Source organism: Paroedura picta, chromosome 8, assembly GCF_049243985.1.
Source record: "Paroedura picta isolate Pp20150507F chromosome 8, Ppicta_v3.0, whole genome shotgun sequence".
In the NCBI taxonomy this organism is placed as follows: domain Eukaryota; kingdom Metazoa; phylum Chordata; class Lepidosauria; order Squamata; family Gekkonidae; genus Paroedura; species Paroedura picta.
The window spans coordinates 90,785,378-90,804,035 of record NC_135376.1 but is presented as its reverse complement, the minus strand read 5'-3'; the positions used below and the strand labels follow the sequence as shown (position 1 = coordinate 90,804,035).

Below are 18,658 nucleotides of genomic sequence, written 5' to 3'. Positions count from 1 at the left end.
CCCCCCCCCCTCTCCCCCTGCAACCGCAGCCGGCTTCTTCCTCGCTGCCTGGAAGGATTCTCCTCCCCGCCGTGGATCCGTTCTTTTGCAAAACCGGATTTTTTTTGGGGGGGGGGGGGCTGCTGCGTGAGAGCGAGCGAGCGAGCGACCCCCCCTCTTTGCCTCGGCTCCCCTGCAGCCTGGTCGGGGGGCGATCGGCTGCTGCAAGGCTGCAAGGCGGACTCGCGGGAAGGAAGGAGAAGGAAGGAAGGAGGGAAGGAAGGAGGGGGGCGCCGGAGAGGCATGCCGGGCTGGTGGGCGCCGCGGCGGCGTGGCCGGCCGCTCCTGCCGCCGCCGCTGCTCGCGCTGCTCGTGGCCGCCGCCGTTTCGCCCGCTCCGGTCCGCGCCGCCGCCGCCGGGCGCCTCTCCCTCCGCGCCGCCTCCGGATTGGCCTGGGCGCGCTAAAGGGCCGGCCGCAGCGCAGGTGCCGCTCGCTCGACCAGGGCCAGGCGGGCCGCGCAAGGGATGCGCCCGGCGGGGACTGGAGCAGGCGTCGCCCCGCCGCCTCCGGAGCGCCTTTCGCCCGCTCGCTAGCTGGACTGCGGAGCTCGGCCGACGACGGAGACTGCTTGGCTGGCGGAGGGGAAGGGACGGGACGGGAGGGGAGGGGGGCTTTGGATATTTTTGGGGGGCGGGGGGCAACAACCACCCGGGATCTGGATCCGGCATCGGGGATCTATTTTTTCCTCCTCCTCCTCCTCCTCCTCCTGATTCTTCGGATTCTTCCTGCTTCTGGATCGGAGACGCCGGAGGGATCGGCCCGCCGTGGGCAGGAGGCGAGCGGCCGCCATGGGGCCGGCGTGGCCCTTTCCGCTGATTCAGCAGCCCCGGGGGGAGGGCGTGCGGGGGGGCCAGCCGGCCGAGGGGGGGCCAAGCGGCGGGCGCGGCGGCGGCTGCTGCTGCTGCTGAGCGGGGGGTGGGCAGGGCAAGGCGAGGCGAGGATGCCCGCTTGCTAACCTCCCGTCCGGCCCTCCCGTCGGACCTCCCGCCTCCTCCTCCTCCCCCTCCCTCTGTCTCTGCGAGCCCCGCTCCCGCCTTCCCCGCCCCCTCCCGCCGTCCCCCACCCCCCACCCCACCCCAGCTCCGCATGCAGTTCACTCCCCCCCGACGCCGCTGCTGTCCCCCCGGGGGAGGGCGTGAGAGGCAGCGAGGAGGATGAGCGAAGGGGTCGCCGCGCCGCCGGGTGCTGCTGCAGCTGCTGCCGAGGCCGGGGCCGGAGCGGCGGCGGCGGCGGCGGCGGCGGGGGGTCCGGCGGCGGGCGATGGGGGCCCCGATCCGGCGGCGGCGGCCCGCGAGGTGCGCTGCAGCGACTGCATCGTGTGGAACCGGCAGCAGACGTGGCTGTGCGTGGTGCCCCTCTTCATCGGCTGCGTGGGCCTGGGGCTCAGCCTGATGCTGCTCAAGTGGATCGTGGTGGGCTCCGTCAAGGAGTACGTGCCCACCGAGCTGATGGATTCCAAGGGCATCGAGCAGGACCCCTTCTTCCTCTCCAAGCCCTCCGCCCTGCCCAAGAGCATGGAGACCACCACCACCACCACCACCACCACGGCCAGCGCCGCCACGTCCAGGACCCCGAACCGGATCAGTACCCGCCTCACCACCATGACCAAGGCGCCCACTCGCTTCCCGGGCACGCGGGGACCCATCCGGGCCGGGCCCCCGCGCTCCACCACGGCGCGCCACACCGTGGGGCCCCCCACCCTGCTGGCTCCCACCACCACCACCGCCGCCGCCGCCCCCCCGCGGGGCACCACCCTCCTGATCTCCCGGCCGGCGCCTGGCACCCCGGGCACCCAGCCGCTGCCCCTCTGGCCCACTGCGGCATACACTACCTCCTCCGCCAAGACCTATCTGCAGGACTCCGCGCCGTCCTGGACCTTATCGCCCTTCCAAGAGGCCAGCTCCGCCGCCGCCACCACCACCCGCGCCCCCGAGGTCAGCCCCAGCTCCAAATACCGTAAGTGGCTGCCAACTTTGGGCTCGGGCGGGAGGGGGAGCGTCGTCCCCCTGTTTTTGTCCCCCTGTGTATGTTTATGTGTGGTTTTTTTCTCCCGGAATCCGCACCTTTGGCCGACGTTTGGACCCCTGGGGGACCCTGTGGGTCTTGTGTGGCTCTGGTGGCGCAGGGATGCGTGTTTGGCGATGGCCGGGGGATTGGCTTCCCGTGCGCGCCTTTGCCTCCTGCGCCCTGCTGGCCCGTCCAGGTGCGACCCCCGTAGGTGGCGCGGAGCCAGCCTCGGCTTGCCTCCCCCCACCCCCCTAAGGTTGCGGGATGCCCCTGATTGTGGGGTGCGCGGTGTGGATTTGTGCATGCGCTGGATCCTTTCTGGGAAGAGAGGCCGACCTTGGCATTTTTGGGAGGGGGGTGGAAGAAGGGACAGCGGCTCAAAGGTTTGGGGGACCGCGGGCTTCGCCTAGGGGTCGGACAAAGAGGCTGCGTGGCGTCTCCGTTTGGCTTGAGGCTTCTGTGCAGGCAGACCTTTCGGGCTTTGTGGTCTCGCTGTGATTCTCCGCCGGCTGCGAAGGAAAGAGGGCCGGTGCCGGGGGAAGAGGAGGGGGAATGAGCATCCCTCTCTCTCTCACACACACACCCCTTGCATTAGCTTCGGGGGAAGTCGACTTTGCTTCCTGCAGGCTGGCTCCAACGGATCAAACGAGGGCATGGGCGGCAGGAGAGATCGCCCCCTACCCCGCAGAGGGCTGGGAGTGGGGTGGGGATGGATGTCCTTCCCCCGCGGCATGCCCCGTCCCTCCCCTTTGGAATAGAGCTCTCTCTCCAGGCGGGGTTGCCAAAGGGCTCCCTACAAACCTCCATCCGGTGAAGGTTATCCAGGACAAACACCGTCTCGCTTCGCTCAGCCAACTTTGAGCTGCTGGGGTTTCAGGGGAAACCGGGGTGCCTCCAAGTGGGTCTCCCCCCCTCCCCCCCAGACAGTACAGGCAGCACCAAGTGCCTCTGGTAATCCTTCTAACTCCAAAAATATCAGTCAAAAAGGATGGCAGCCACTGAGGCCATTATAGTGCCCTGTGATTCCCCCCTCCCCAGTCTTTTTATATTGATTTAGGAGTATATTGCTGGTGGGCTGCTTATAGAAATCTCTCTCTCTCTCTCTCTCTAGCTATCTATTTATCTATCTATCTACCTGTCATTTAAACCTCTTGTTTGCTCATGCCCTGGATATGTGCAGGGATGCTTTGATTTTGGAAGGGGGTATTATTGCGGGTGGGGGGCGGTCAATCAGACAATAAACTAGGAGAGGTCCAGGAAAGGTCCTATGATCAGTGGTCTGGGGAAGGCTCGGGGTCCTGCTGGGAAGAGGGGACCCCCCCCCCTGCTTTCAGGTTCCTTTCAAAGGCCGATGCCGTGGCTGGCACGGTGCCAGCAGCTCCTTCCTTCCATTCCCCCTTTGCCTGCCTCCCCCCCCCACTCCACACTGCCTGGTTTCTTTCTTTCCTCCCCTCTGTCATCTCCCCCCCCTCTCCCCCAATGCATTTCAAGGTCCTCCAGAGCTGAAGAGGCATTGATTTTTTCTTGGTTTTGAGAGATGCAGTGCCCGGGGAGGCTGCCTGGCAGGTGCAGTGACATGTTAGGAAGGCTTCCCCGCTGCCCGTCTCCTTCTCTCCTTCTCGCCTATTTTCCGAAACCCCCAATCCGCGAGGAGGGTGAGGAAGGAGCCGCAATGTTTTCTTGAACCTTCCTTAAGGGCTCCGAAAATTGACTCCTGTTTAATACGGGATCGCTGTGGGGTAGGATCCTACGGGTACCCCCCCCCCCCGTTCTCTCCTTCTCTCGGACACTTTCTGTCTCCCCTGTGCAGGGGACTGGTATCCGTTGCTAGCCTCTTTATGCTGGGGGGCAGTGCTGCAGCCGGATCTCGCTGGTCAACCTCTTTCGACCAGAGCTTTGAGCCATGCGCTCTCTGCACACCCACCCACCAGGAGTTTGGCCAGGGCACAAAGAGAAGTGCCAATCCCCCCGAAATTGACCCTCTTTGGGCACGTTGGCTGTCTGCGATTATCATTAACGGGAGATTATGTAGATTACATTTTGAAAGGGGGATTGGGGTTTGTGGGGCAAGTGGGATTCTCTTCTCGGCCTCCCCTCCTCGCCCTACAAAGCTGTGTGGTTTTCTGGTTCAGATCATCTTTCTATTGGCTTCTGGTGGCGGAGGGGGGCACCCAATACTGTCATCACTGGGGAAGGGGTGGCTGACACAAGGGGACCCTCTGACCACTTGTGCTCAATTTGAGCCTGGATGACTTTTTTTAAAAGCCCTTTTTATTGGGGAAAGATAGATTTTAAAAAAAATCAGATTTGTTTTTAAAAAATCCTTTGCATGTCCTAGCTGCCTGTGTCTCCCCATGCTGTTCTGGCTGAGACAGTACCGGTTCCTGCAGACAGGCGTGAACACGAATGAGGCCAGGGCAGGGTTTGAGGCTCTGCCTAAGCAGCTTTCTCCGAGATCTCCCGGATTGGAAAGGCAAATACTGATGGACTATCTCATTTTGCGGCTGACAGGTTTAGAAAATAGCCTTTATTGACAAGAGAACTGAGTTGCCTTTGGAGTGAGCCGCTCTTGAAAAACGCAAACAGCGAGGGCCCTGGAACGTGGGCCAGGCCTATGGCAAGCAAAATGGACCCCAAATGTACGGCCGCCGTGCAGGCCTCAAGTGGTTCCGCGGTCATTTGTTCCCTGCTGGAATTCACAGAGAAAGGGTCCATCTGCGGCTGCCGGCTTGTGAAGCTCTCAAAGAATCAGCAGCAGGGAAAGGCCCTGGCCTCTGCCTCCTTCCTGTTGGCCCTCCAAGGCGGCCCGTAATCCAGCCAATCAGGAGGCTGGATTAGAAGGACAGGCCGCCTGATCAAACAGGGCTCTTCTTACATTCTCTACCCTGGGAAAGTTTTGTGATTATTTGGGACTGGTTGTTTTTTGCTCCACCTGCCAACACAGAACTTTTTTGCCGAGATGCTTGAGGGCAGGAGACCCCAACCTGGTGCCCATGGGCACCATAGTGCCAACCAGCCTCTTTCTTGGGGCCCAGGAGTTACTTTTAAATAGTGGGAGGTGTCCAGAGGTTGTCCAGAAAAGGTCTGACTGGCTGTGCAGAGTATTAATAACAGTGTTTGGCCAGCAGCTGCCAGCACCGTGTTGGCTTTAGTGTCTCTCACTCTCCTTTTTCCCAGTGCATTTTGAAAAGGACGTTGCTCTTATCTGCAGCACTTTTTGCTGTGCAGGGGTCTGCCTCCTCTGGTTGCCATTTTCCAGTTGGCTCCACCTCTTGCAGTAGCCATGCTGTGGTTGTACACACTATGGCTCTCCAGATGTCCATGGACTACAATTCCCATGAGCCCCTGCTGGCAGGGGTTCATGGGGAGTGTAGTCTATGGACAGCTGGAGAGCCACAGTTTGGCCACCCCTGGCATAGAGCAGGGGTAGTCAAACTGCGGCCCTCCAGATGTCCATGGACTACAATTCCCATGAGCCCTTGCCAGCATTCGCTGGCAGGGGGCTCCTGGGAATTGTAGTCCATGGACATCTGGAGGGCCGCAGTTTGAGTACCCCTGGCATAGAGCAACAGTCCAGTCGTGTGCATGTGTTCAGTCCTACTGAGGTCAAGGAGTGGAGTAACCCCATAGAGGTGTGCCTGGCCTCAATGAGAGGCAGGGCTTTTTCAGCCTTGGCTTCAACTTGGTGGAATGAGCTGCCAGGAGGGGCTCGGGCCCTTATGGGACTTCCAAATTTCCAAAGGACCTGCAGAATGGCACTCTTCCACCAGCCATTTGATTGAGGCCAAGGGTAGTGCCTCTACCATTTGTTTGGGTCCTACCCAGTTCCACACCTGGGGATCTCGCCTGGGCTGCGTGCCCCCATCTTGACCCATGCTGGACAAGACAACACCAACAACAGGGTGCCTTGGTTCATTAGAGTGTGGTCCTTGGGCAGAGCGACCATGGCGGAAACTGTAAACTAGTTTTAGCAGAAAACGTTTAGGTTTTTTTTTGTGTTCACAACTGGACTGTTTTATGCTTTGTTGTCAGCTGCCCCAAGAACTTTTCCGGCAGGGGTGGCCTGAAAGTCACAAAATAAATAAACCAGCATTACACAGGATGACTCTGTGAGTGGAGCATAATGGCTCGAGGGCAGGTCTAGGAGGGGGAAGACCTGGATTCGAATCCTCATACTGCCAACGATGTTCAGTGGTTGGCTTTTGGACAGCCTCTCTCTCTCAGCCTCTGCTGCTTCACAGGCCTACGATGGGGGCGGGAACCATATATGCTGCTTGGAGGAGAATAGCAAATCAAATCAATAAATATGCCATCATAGTTAAAGTGGTGTGGGTGGAAGAGGCTCTTTGCCGTGGGCCTGGATGGGGTTTGGCAGGAAGACGGTCCTTTAGCTGCATTTGCTTCTTGGCAAGCTCTCCCTTCCAATAGCTGCTCCGGAAGCTGAAGAGCCATTCATTCAGCATCTCTCGTCCGCAGCTGAGGAGTGGCGGAACTTCTTAGATAGCACTGAGAATTCTGCTCCCCTGAGAAGCTGTCTGAGAAGGCTGGTGGGAGGGATCTTGCTTGGCACACTGTCTCTTTCTCTCTCCCCACCCCCCAACCCTTCCTTTAAGCTGGCTGGATACTGCTGATTTAGCCGGTTTAAAGATTCAGCTTGGGTACGTCAGCATGGATTCGGGTACTTTTTGCCGTATCCGAACTGAATCACCCATTGCTACTCTGTAGCTTGTTGAACAGATCAGGGATTCCCCGGATGGAGACACTCTGAAGAAACTCAACAAGGGGGGAGGGAGAGACCACTTCCCCAGATTCCCCTCTTTCTGCTTCTTTTCTGGGAGGGTCAAGGTTACAAAGCAGAGAGCTAGGCTAAACCTACACTCCCTGTAGGGTAGCTGCCCCCCTCCCCCCGGGCTGAATCAATCCCAAGCCCTAAGAGTCCAGAGGCAACTCTTCGGGAACTAAACAAGGTGTCTCAACCCCAGTTTTATATAAGACTGCATTATTCAGTAATATTGACCAGTGAGGAAGACCCAGAAGGGTCTAAAAGGGTGTGCAGTTGTATAGTTATGTATATGTATATGTATGTATATGTATCTGTATAGTTTTTTAACATGATTTTTACTTTGTTTTTAAACTTAATATTGCTGCAGCTTAATAAATAATTGTTTAAATTTTAGATTGTTTTATAGCTCAACTTTTGAGTGTCTGACATTGTTAAAGTTGGGTTTCTGTTCCCTTTTTGTTTATGTATTGCCTCAAAACAAAGACACAGGGAGTTATGACCAAGAAGACGCTGGGGGATGGTTTCCTGCAGCACTTTCAAGAATCAGACAAAAGATTATAAAAATTATTGATATTTATTAAGGTGCAAGATATCCAAGCTATGCTAGTCAGTGAATAAAATAACAAAGGTGTTTAATATCATTATCTAGGATACTTAATACTCGCAAGCAAAAGGCTTCTGGGAACCAATTGTGTCCAAGAGCATAAACAAAGTTCCAAAGTAACAGAATGGTCAAACCGAGGGGATCCAAGGGGAAGAAGGCCCCACAAAACAACAGGGGTTGACAAAGGGTAAGACAGTTGACAGAGCCAAACGATAGATACTTATGGAAAAATTCCCACGTGGGATTCATGAACAAGGTCCAATCAAAATTGTATATTAATTTAGGAGTGGAGCAATTACACCCTTGGTGTCAAGGTGACACGTTACTACCAATAACCAATCAGCCTAGGCTGAAAAGCTGGCATCCTTTGACCTGCAACAGTATAAGGGTCGGGTTTTCCTACTGGCAAGAACAGAAGTTCATTGGCAAAAGCTGGAGAAAATAAGGACTTTCTCTACAAATTTTCACTTTGGAACTAGTTGTTGCCTTCATCGCACCAATCTGCCCAGTGTTAATCAGGAAACAAGTCACATCAGAGTTTTGGGCCTAGGTGGGATGTGTGTGTAGGCCTGAACCAGTATTTTTGAGAACCAAAGAAATGGAGTTAGCCAATTTTCAGTACATACCCTGACTGGCTTCAGACATAGCAAGAGAAGGGGAGAAGTCATGCAGTCCTTCCTATGTGGGTGGCTGTCTCAAGATCTAGGATTGGAAGTCTACCTTGGATACAGAAATGTCCAGGTTGGGTGACATGGCACACGAAGCTGCCTTAACATTGAATTCAGACCATCAGTCCATCAGACTGGCAGTGACTCTCCAGGGACTCGGTCAAAGGTCTTCCATGTCATCTGCTCCTTGCTGGAGATTCTGGGGATTGAATCTGGCCTGGGACTTTCTACGTGCCAAGCAGATGCTCCATCTCTAAGCCTTGGCCCCTAAGGCATAGAGTCTAAGGACGGTAGGGTGGTGAGGTTCCATCCTTTGCAGAGAAGTCAAGTTCAAAAGCTGGGACTGAAACCTCTGGAAAAAACTTGGGTTAAAAATAGCTTAGAGGACACAATGAAAATGATGGACCACTCAGTGGGTGATTGCATTGACATTTGCTGGGAGTGGATGATGTGATGACCAATTGCCACAAACACGGAGGATTTTAAAAGGGACTTAGACCAATACAGAGAAGATCAATGTCTTAGTGGCTAGGAGTCAGTGGAGTTCCAGAGGAACTGATCGGTCACTGGGTGAGACAAGATGCTGGACTGGATGGACCACTGGTGTGATCGAGCAGGGCTCTTCTGATATTCTTACATTACCTTCTTTCTGTAGCTTAGAGCAGGGGTAGTCAAACTGCGGCCCTCCAGATGTCCATGGACTACAATTCCCAGGAGCCCCTGCCAGCAAATGCTGGCAGGGGCTCCTGGGAATTGTAGTCCATGGACATCTGGAGGGCCGCAGTTTGACTACCCCTGGCTTAGAGTGTCACTCGCAGTTGCTATAATGAAATATTTAATCAATTGACGAGTCTGTCTGATCAACAAAACGAGTAATGACGCAGCAATGCTCAGGTGCCAGCTGAGGTAGAATTACACCCTTCTAAATTCGTTGTCCTCAGTGGGCGTCAAATAGTGTAACTGTTTAGGATTCTAACTGGCTGGCAGTCGTATGGTTTTCTACCCCCCCCCCATCTGTGATATTTTTGTTTCTCCTCGGACTGTGTTGCTATGCAATGCTGCTTACACGAGAGCGTTTGCGAGAATTTTCTTGGTATGGCAGATCTGCTTCCACTTTCCAGAAGCGCATGGCTTGGCAGAGCAACCGTCGTTGATCCCATAACGCAGAAGAGCAAAACCAGGGAGAACTCTTAATGTCATTTTGAGACTCCAAGCAGGTGCTCTTCTGATAAGCCGAGGCCTGGATCGCTTTGGGCTTCATTCAGAAATACAAAGTTCAAAACTTGGACAACCCTTGATGCTTCTTGGAAAGTGCTCATCTTTATGTGAATGGAAGAAAGGCTTGGATATTTAGGGTAGCCAACTCCGGGTTGATAAATACCTGGAGATTTTGGGAGCCATTTTGTGATTGTGCCAATCATACCGTGCCAGAACTCTGAAGCGACCATTCTCAGCAGGGGCCATATGGCCCACTGGGGTAGGGCGGGGATCCTAACACATTTGAAGGGGGCCACAGCCTGAAAAATGTGGGAGAGGGATCCCAAAGGTTTTATGGGAGAGGGCTGCTAGCTGAACCAATGAAATATTCATTTTGTCCCATATGACAACATTAATTCGTAGAAAATTAGAACTTCATGAAGGGAAAGAAGAAAAATCACGTCATCCGTTCCTTTGTGTGTGCTTGAATTGATGCATTTGAGGGGGGGGGGGAAGTGAATGCAAATGCTTCTCTTGGCCACATGTTCTAGAAATCTGTCTTGCATCTATATAAGACAAGGTATATTGAATATAGTTATCTGACTCTTAGCTCAGCTTTCTCAGCCAGAGTTTCATGAAACCCTAGGTTTCTTTGACAGCCCAAATGGGTAGGAGTCAGTTAATTTTTAAACAATGTTAAAAATGTATTGGGTGATATGACCATATATGGTCATGTTGACCCGCCCCATCCCAAAATGGCCAATCATGGGCCTGGAGGGGTTGGGAAGGGGAGGAGCCCCGGGTGGGTGTGTCCACAGCTCTGCTTTCCAACCATATTCTGTGTGATCATGCCACTTCTGGGGTGTCTTGAAGCCTCCTGAGCCCGGGGGCCTCCTGAGCCCGGGCTGTCTAGTGGGCTGCCTGCCGCGTGGGCAAAATTTTTTTTTTCAATTTAAATTAAAAAAAAAAGATATGCGAATGCTGCAGGACATTTTGAAAATGCCACAGGACATGGGGAAAATGCCCCAAATATGGGACTGCCCTGCCAAAGGTGGGACAGATGGTCAGCTTAGCCTAGGTACATAGACCAGGTAGAACTTTGGTAGCCCTCATCTGAATAACTCCACCCATTCATCTGCATAGCACCTTCATTGTTTCTGTTTCTTAGGGTATGTGATGGAATTTCAGGGAGCACAAGAGGGAAATGTATGACGTTGAGATTTTAAGAATATGGCAGAGAGAATGCTGGGATGTGCCTTTAGATTGCCATCTGTTGTAATTAATATCATTCGCATCCTTTCCAGCTTTGGCATCTAGAATTTGCAGTGGAGAGGAAATCAGATGTGATAGTTTCCTGACCAGCTTCTGTAGGAGACACTCCGCTTCACTGAGATTGGAGGCATTTTGAAATATTGATGATGGGATTGGAGGAGCATGATCACCAAAGAGGAAGTAAATCCCTCAGAGGCTAAGGCACCGGCTTCCGAAAGCCGGCTTTCTTCACAGCCCATAAAACACCACCTGATTCCGTTGACACCTCATTTAGCACTGTGTTGAGGCCCTGATCAAGCACAAATCAAAGCTGGTGCTTTTCTTTCCTTGGGCAGTGGATTAGACCCGGACAGCAAAAAAAAAAAAAAAAAAAAAAAGGAATTAGTCAAACATTCGGGAGTTCTGGACAAAAACCTCTCTTTCCTGCATGAAGACATCTGCCTAACATAGCCGAGTTCTGCATTGTTGCAGACTTACTGATTGAAACATATGGATGTTTTTGTATAAACATGTGACTTGGTGTCTAGGGTTGCCCTAAGCAGAGGGGGGAGGGGAGGGTTGTCTCCAGTTTCGGAAACTCCTGGAGATTTGGGAATGGGACCATGGAAAGGACAAGGACCACAGAATGAGTCCACCCTCCCAAGCTTCCATTTAGGGGAACTGACTCTGTGATTTGGGGATGAGCTGCCACTCTTGGGCAGCCTTTCTCAACCAGGGTTTTGTGAAACCCTGGGGTTTCTTGATGCCCTAGAAGGGTTTCCCGAATGGGTGGGAGGTAATTATTTGTTTTTATATATATATTAAATTTGTTTAACATTTATCAGGTGCTATGACCATATATGGATGTGTTGTCCTATCCATCCCCTCCCAAAATAGCCAATATGGAAGGGGTGGGAAGGGGAGGGGCATGTACATACACAGCTGACCCCCCTCTTCCCTCCTCCCTCTATGGGATTCTTAGTGGGGGAAATGGATTGTAGTTGCATTGTTTTTTTTCCGCCGTATCTTTTCTTAATTGTATTTATGGATCTGTACTTTTGGTCTGGGGTTTTAATGGGAGTTTTATTTATTCAGACTTTGTCATGGGCCACTTGGGAGTGGTGGTTCATAAATTGGTTAATAAATTGAAATAACAACAACAACAACAACAACAACAATAATAATACCTCCCAACCATATTCTGCTTTCTGCTTCTGGGGTTTCTCAAAGCCTGAAGAATATTTCAGGGGTTTCTCAACAGTAAAAATGTTGAGCAAGTCTGTTCTGAGGGATCCCCTTTATAGAGTGTTATTATCATCCTCCCATATTAGGTGAGTTTCCGAGTTAACTGAGAGCCAGCTGTTCCGTTTTCAGGATCTTTTACAATGTTAAGCAGTAGGCAGCCTAAAACCATTCTGTTTCCTTTAAAATGATCAATTTTAGCAAAGGCTCATGGGCAGTTTCATGATCCTTACTGGGGAAGGTGGCACAGTTATCTTTAGACTGAGCTTGTGCTTTCCAAACCAGCCAAAGAGCTTTGACACTTTGAATCCATGTGTGCCTCGGATAATGGATTTGTTCCGACTGGAAAGGCGCTCTGGTCCTTGTTCTCTTCCTGTAACACTCAGAGTTGTTAATTTGGATGGTGGCTGCGGGCTTCCATGTTGCCGTTTTTGTAGGATTCACTTAGCAGGGCTTTAATAATCTTGTTGACGGATTGGTTCCAAAGTAAAATCAGAGTCCAGTAGAACCTGTAAGACCAACAAAGATTTATTTAAGGTGTGAGCTTTCGAGTGTGAGCACTCTTCCTCAGACTCATTTTAATCTATCCTAATGGTTCCAACCAAGGCGTAATTTGCAAGAAACGGTAGTTTGTGAGGGACATGTGAGCATCTAAAGCAGGGGTAGTCAACCTGTGGTCCTCCAGATGTTCGTGGACTACAATTTTCATGAGGCCCTGCCAGCGTTTGCTTGCAGGGGCTTATGGGAATTGTAGTCCATGGACATCCAGAGGGCTGCGGTTTGACTACCCCTGATCTAAAGTATGGTCAGGACTCACACCATCTGTGGCCACCAGAAGAACAGAGGGGGCTTGCCTTTGCCTGCCTCCATGTGACAACCTTGGAGTTCCTGGGTGGTCTCCCATCCACATACTAACCACAGATAACTCTGCTTAGCTTCCAAGATCTGAGAAGATCAGGCTAGTCTGGGCCAGGCAGGGTCAAACAGAACTAGGAAGGTTAATAAGAGAGAAACCAGGTAATACTACGTGGAAACCAAAACAACACAAAAGGAAATCACATGGTTAAAGCAAAGTGAAAAGTTGTCCAGCGGTCCAGTTTAGAAAGGAACTAGCATTTGGTCTCACGGCCACCTGAGGTTCCTGGCCTGTGACCGAAAGTAAGGCCATGAAATAGTTTCCTGCCATTGCTTGGGATGGGAATCCCAGTTGGGACTCCACCCCAAAGATCTGTGTTTTGGGAATGGGGCCAGTTTTTCTTTTGACTGGGATGGCCAGAACTCTCCACAGTTCTGGCTTGGAGGTTTCCTGGCCTCTGGACTATAGAGGTCATGTCCTTGGGAGGAAACAGCTAGTTTGGGCAGTAGGCTGCACCCTTATCCCATGCTGAGGTTGTTCTCCAGGAATTTCCCAGCCTTGGGTCAGCGATGGTGACCCCATGGTGGAAGATGTCTGGCTTGCACTGCTCAGTTTCTGACTCTATTGCAGTGACAGTCATAAAAGCACTGTAGGCTTTGGCATATCTTCTGGCATTGTAAAGGCTCACTTCTAGCCCGGTGTGTTGTGTTCTGTTCAGATACCTTGAGGCCCGAAAGCCATTGAGGACATTGGAGATGTGTTTTCTTTTCTCTTTCCATCTCTGAAATGTGAGGCTCCTAGCTCCTTCTGAACGGAGGCCCGATAGCTGGCTGTTACCAGGCAGAGGGGCTGTGGCACTGTGCGTAGCAGCAGGCTATTAAATTAGCATGAGTAGAAGGGAGCTTCTCTTCGTGCCGCCTGGATTTTTCTCAGGACTCATAAAGCAAAGCAGCAGACCTAAGACAGGCTAATGCAGTGGCAGAGTCTTCTGAGGTCTCTTTATGGGGATGACAAAGACAATTCTCCTCGATTCTATTTGGTGGGCGATTTAGACACAGGCAGGGTGGCTGGGAGCGGCTGTTTTCCAGCGGAGAAATCGGGACCTTAATGAAATCAATTTGGAATGATTTATGTCCCGTCGCCCTGGTAACATCTCAAAATGACCTTGCCTTCTGCAACACCAATATTTCTCTCCCCTTTCTGAGCTGTAAAAAGCCCACGTAATTTAAAATCTCTTTAAAAAGAAAGTTTTCCCTCAGTACCCAGTATCTGGATAATTGCGTACCAGATTTAGCTGGGGACCCAGAGACTGTATTCGCAGGGGAGCTACCAGGGGCGTGGGGCAGGTTTATGTTCATCCCCTCAATGCACTTTCGTTTCCCAGAAAATGAGTGTTTATTTCCCCTATACCAGAGGTGGCCAAACTGTGGCTCTCCAGATGCAGCATGCTGGCAGGGGCTCATGGACCAGTGTTACACCATCATGTGCTACACAATCACCCTGCGGTGATGGGCTGAAGGTAGGGGAGGAATGGGGACTATGCCACTTTCTAAGAGCCAGCTTGGTGTAGTGGAGGACTTCTAATCTGGTGAGCCGGGTTTGATTCCGTGCTCCCCCACAATGTCAGGATTGCTGCTGAATCCTGCCATAAGCCAGCTGGGTGACCTTGGGCTTGCCATGACCTTGGACTTGCCATAGCACTGATAAAGCTGGAGGCTTCTTATTGGCTCCTGTTTAATTCTGTGGGATAAAGGAAATGGGTTGCTATCAAGGATGCAGTTGGGACAGGGCAAAAACTACTTAAAATCTACCTCATGATTCCCTGAGGGAAGTCAGAGTATGTTGGTTCCACCACACCTGGTGTCCACATGCATTCTTTGTGGGTGCCATTCAGTTGTATGGGAGAAGGAAACAGCACAACTTTGTGGTGGAAGGTGGTATGTCTCTGTGTCTCTCTGAGGGGGTCTCTGCTATGTACAGGTGGTTGTCATGGAGTGCCTCTTTTGTTAATTCCGTGTTAAGCCAACTACTTTCATGGTGTCCTGAAAATGGTAGCCATGGAGTCTCTGGGAAAGGCAGTATAGAAATTCAATAAACTAATACCACATAGCACTGCCTATGTTAATATATAGGATCAAGTGCAATGCTAGGCATTCATGGTGAGGAGAATTTTTCATTGCTAAACCAAAAAAGGAACAAACCCAACTTTAACAGGTAGGAACTCAAAAGTTGAGCTGAACAATAAAAATAATGTAAAACTTGTTGGTTGTTTATTATGGTGCACAATTAAAAACAGAATAAAAACTTCTTAAAAACTATACCGAACTAACAGCACATAGAAACAATGGTTGAGTGGGATCTGTAATATGTAAATTTTATCCTTTTGCCTTTTTCTGACACACATGAGATTACACTCTGAGTATTGAACTTAATGATAGCAAAGAGTGTTGAATTTAGGAATTTGTCTCCAAAAAGGCAAAAGGATAAAATTTACACATTACAGATCCCACTCAACCATTGAGCTATACATCATAGAGAGTTCTATATTTCTATATAGAGTGTATTATCATAATCTTGACCACTGAGGAAGACCCGGAAGGGTCAAAACGCGTTTGGTCCTTGGTTCTATGTGCTCTTAGTTCGGTATAGTTTTTAAGAAGTTTTTAATGTTTTTAATTGTGCACCATAGTAAACAACCAACAAGTTTTACATTATTTTTATTGTTCAGCTCAACTTTTGAGTTCCTGCCTGAGGAGATTTTTTCAGTCATCCGCTTTACCTAATTTTGGGACAGGTGAAGTGTGGCTTTAACTAAAGAAATCCTCTCCTCTTGGTGGGAACAGGATGAGGGCTAGCTGTAGATTGCCAAAGGGTTACTTGCGCTCTGGGGGAAATTACTATGTAATAAATAGGCATCTGTATTTACCTGCCACTCTAAGCCTTTAGGAATGTCTGTTAAGATGGGAACCACAGCAGTTGAAATTCAGGTGTCCGCTGAATGGGAGAAACAGAGGTCATACTGTCTATTAAAAGGGAGAGCCTGGAAGCTACTGGTGACTGGGAAAATTTCGCCAAAGGAATACTGATCAGGTGCACAGAGAAGTCTGCATAGGGAAAGCTACATTACTCACAAGTACCTGTAACAGAAGCCATTTCTCTACACTGAACTGCCCCTCTAAAGGGCTTTCTGAGTTCCAGATATGATTGTTTGCACTGCTGTAAGGGGAAATGTAAGGAGGAGTCTTTGGGGACAAAGGAATGGCCAGACACAGGCAGCTTGTCCACTCTGAAATCCCATATCTGAAAGCTTGTTTTCCCCCAGCCATCCACCCCATATTTGTCCATGTTCTCTTGTCTCAAGCTGGGTGGGCCAGGCTAGCTTGATCTCATCAGATCTTAGAAGCTAAGTAGGGTCAGCCCTAGTCAGGACTTGGATGGGAGACCACCAGGTAGTCTAGAAGTGCTATGCAGAGGCAGGCAATGACAAACCCCCTCTGAGCATCTCTTGGGGAGGTCACCATAAGTTGTAAGCTGCTTGATGGTACTTTCCACTTCCACCATATACTGTCTGCATGATCCACATATGTTTCCTTGGAAGGAAAGACCTCCTGAGTTTGTTGGGATGCATTCCCAGGTCACGGTGGACAAAACACCAGCCTCGATTCGGTGCACCAAGAGACCGTAGCAACTTCCGGATCTCACAGCCCCTCAAATGGAACCACTTGCTTACCCACAGGCACGAAGTGGGTGACTGCTTTGCAAAAAGGCATCTCTTGCTTTCTCAACTAGATCTGTTCCTGAACCTTTGGCCTTCTTTTTAGCCTCCTGCTCAGTTTGTTTCTACACTGCAACGTTCTTCAGCCGTTTCATTGGATGGCATCCGAAACGTTTGATCACCTTGACGGGTTAAAAAGGGACGAAGGAATGGTGAGCCGACACGCACAGGCGAGGTTCCTCCGCGAAATAAGCCGATGTTGCACATGGGCTGAAGACTACAAGAAACAGTACATTTATTCCAGCTGCTTGACACTGAACTCTTCCAGTAACAGCCACTAAACAAATAGCGGTTAATGGATTTCCTAGATAAGGGGAAGTCAAACTGCGGCCTTCCAGATGTCCATGGACTACAATTCCCAGAAGCCCCTGCCAGCGAATGCTGGCAGGGGCTCCTGGGAATTGTAGTCCATGGACATCTGGAGGGCCGCAGTTTGACTACCCCTGTCCTAGATGCTCGCGTTGTGTCTGTGTGGGGTCATTTTCTGTGCTCTAGGCTGCTCCCCTTTGATATTGGGGGCGCTAAGGGGGGAGATTTAATGCCCTAAATCCGCGAATGGCTTTGCCATAGAGAAATGGGATTTTTGTTTGAATCGTGCCTAGATAAACTGCGCTGAATTGGTATGGTAATTCTCCCCCGCCCCCTTTCATTTTAACAGTATCAAAGATAAAGGCTTTGCAGCAGTAGAGTTCAATGGGGCAAGAAACTTAACGGAGTGGATTATCCTTCTGAAATTTCAGTGCAACTCGCTGAGGTTGGCGGTGGTTTTATAATTATTGCATTTAGAAGCTGTTTTCCTCAGCCTCTCCTGTGAACGGCTGTTCCTTTTCCTCTCCTCCCCCACCCCCACGGCTTATGGTTAAAGAAATCTTAATGCAGTTTCTAGGGCTTCTTTTTTTCCCCCACTCTCCAGTGGTTGTGTTCACACATCACACAATCCTGTGGGTCAATCAATGATGGTTTACTGCGACCATCCACATGTAGGCCGTTCTCCTTTTTGTAGTTAGGTGGGGGTGCAAAGCCACAGTTTGATATTGGCTTTATTCATTGTGTTTGGTCTTGTCTTCCATGCTGAACAAACTGGGCGTGTTCTCTGACACCAAATTGGGAAAAGTAGCCAACACTCCAGAGCCTCTTGTGCAGGGGTAGTCAAACTGCGGCCCTCTAGATGTCCATGGACTACAATTCCCAGGAGCCCCCTGCCAGCGAATGCTGGCAGGGGGCTCCTGGGAATTGTAGTCCATGGACATCTGGAGGGCCGCAGTTTGACTACCCCTGCTCTTGTGGCACAGAGTGGTAAGCGGCAGAAATGCTATCTGAAGCTGTCTGTCCATGAGGTTGGGAGTTCGATTCCAGCAGCCGGCTCAAGGTTGACTCAGCCTTCCATCCTTCCGAGGTCGGTAAAATGAGTACCCAGCTTGCTTCGGGGTAAACGGTAATGACTGGGGAAGGCACTGGCAAGGCCACCCTGTATTGAGTCTGCCATGAAAACGCTGGAGGGCGTCTCCCCAAAGGTCAGACATGACTCAATGCTTGCACAGGGTACCCTTACCTTTACCTTTAGCCAACACTCCAGAAAACAGTTTAATGAGATTGGAACATGCTGGAACAGTGGGCAAATCAGAACAAGACACAATTCAATAAGTGCAGAGTTTAACATCTGGGTCACAAAAATTAGAAGCATGCCTACTGGATGGGAGATACATTTCTGGGAAGCTTTGTGCGTGAATGAGATCTTGGGGTACTTGTGAACTGTAAGTTAAACATGAGCAAACAGTGTGATGCAGTGGTTAAGAAGGCAAATGCAGTCTTGGGCTGTATCAACAGTGGCATCACATCAAACTCAAAAGATGTCATCATCCTGCTGTATACTGTGTTGGTCACACTGCACCTGGGGTACCATGTGCAGCTCTGGGATGTGAATAAAATTGAGAGGGTTCAGAGGGGAATGATCTGACAAGAATGATCTGGGGCCTGGGGCCCAAAACTAATTAGAACAGGCTGAGGGACTTGGGAATGCTCAGTCCTGAGAAGGGGAGGATGAGAGGGGACATGATGGTTTTGCATTCTGCACACTCAGTTTACTTCCCCCGTATATTATGAATCCCCTCGTGCTCGGCAACATAGAAAAAGGGAGTTTCCCAGCTGCTTTCAGGCCCCAAACAGTTTCGTGTTACATATCTGCCTCGTGATTGTCTCTGACTAAGTGTGCATGATTGTGAAAGCTTATACCTT

The 18,658-nt window shown here is 50.9% G+C and overlaps 1 protein-coding gene across 3 annotated transcripts in view; it reads left to right on the top strand.

The window, feature by feature from the left end:
* Positions 1 to 687: 687 nt before the first annotated feature.
* Positions 688 to 18,658, top strand: part of NRG3 (neuregulin 3) — an 805,324-nt gene continuing 787,353 nt past the window's right edge. For all 3 annotated transcript variants that reach the window (XM_077350812.1, XM_077350811.1, XM_077350813.1), the window contains exon 1: positions 688 to 1,996. In XM_077350812.1, the coding sequence (XP_077206927.1) occupies positions 1,195 to 1,996 (802 nt within the window). In that variant the 5' untranslated portion in view covers positions 688 to 1,194. The remainder of the gene's footprint in view (positions 1,997 to 18,658) is intronic.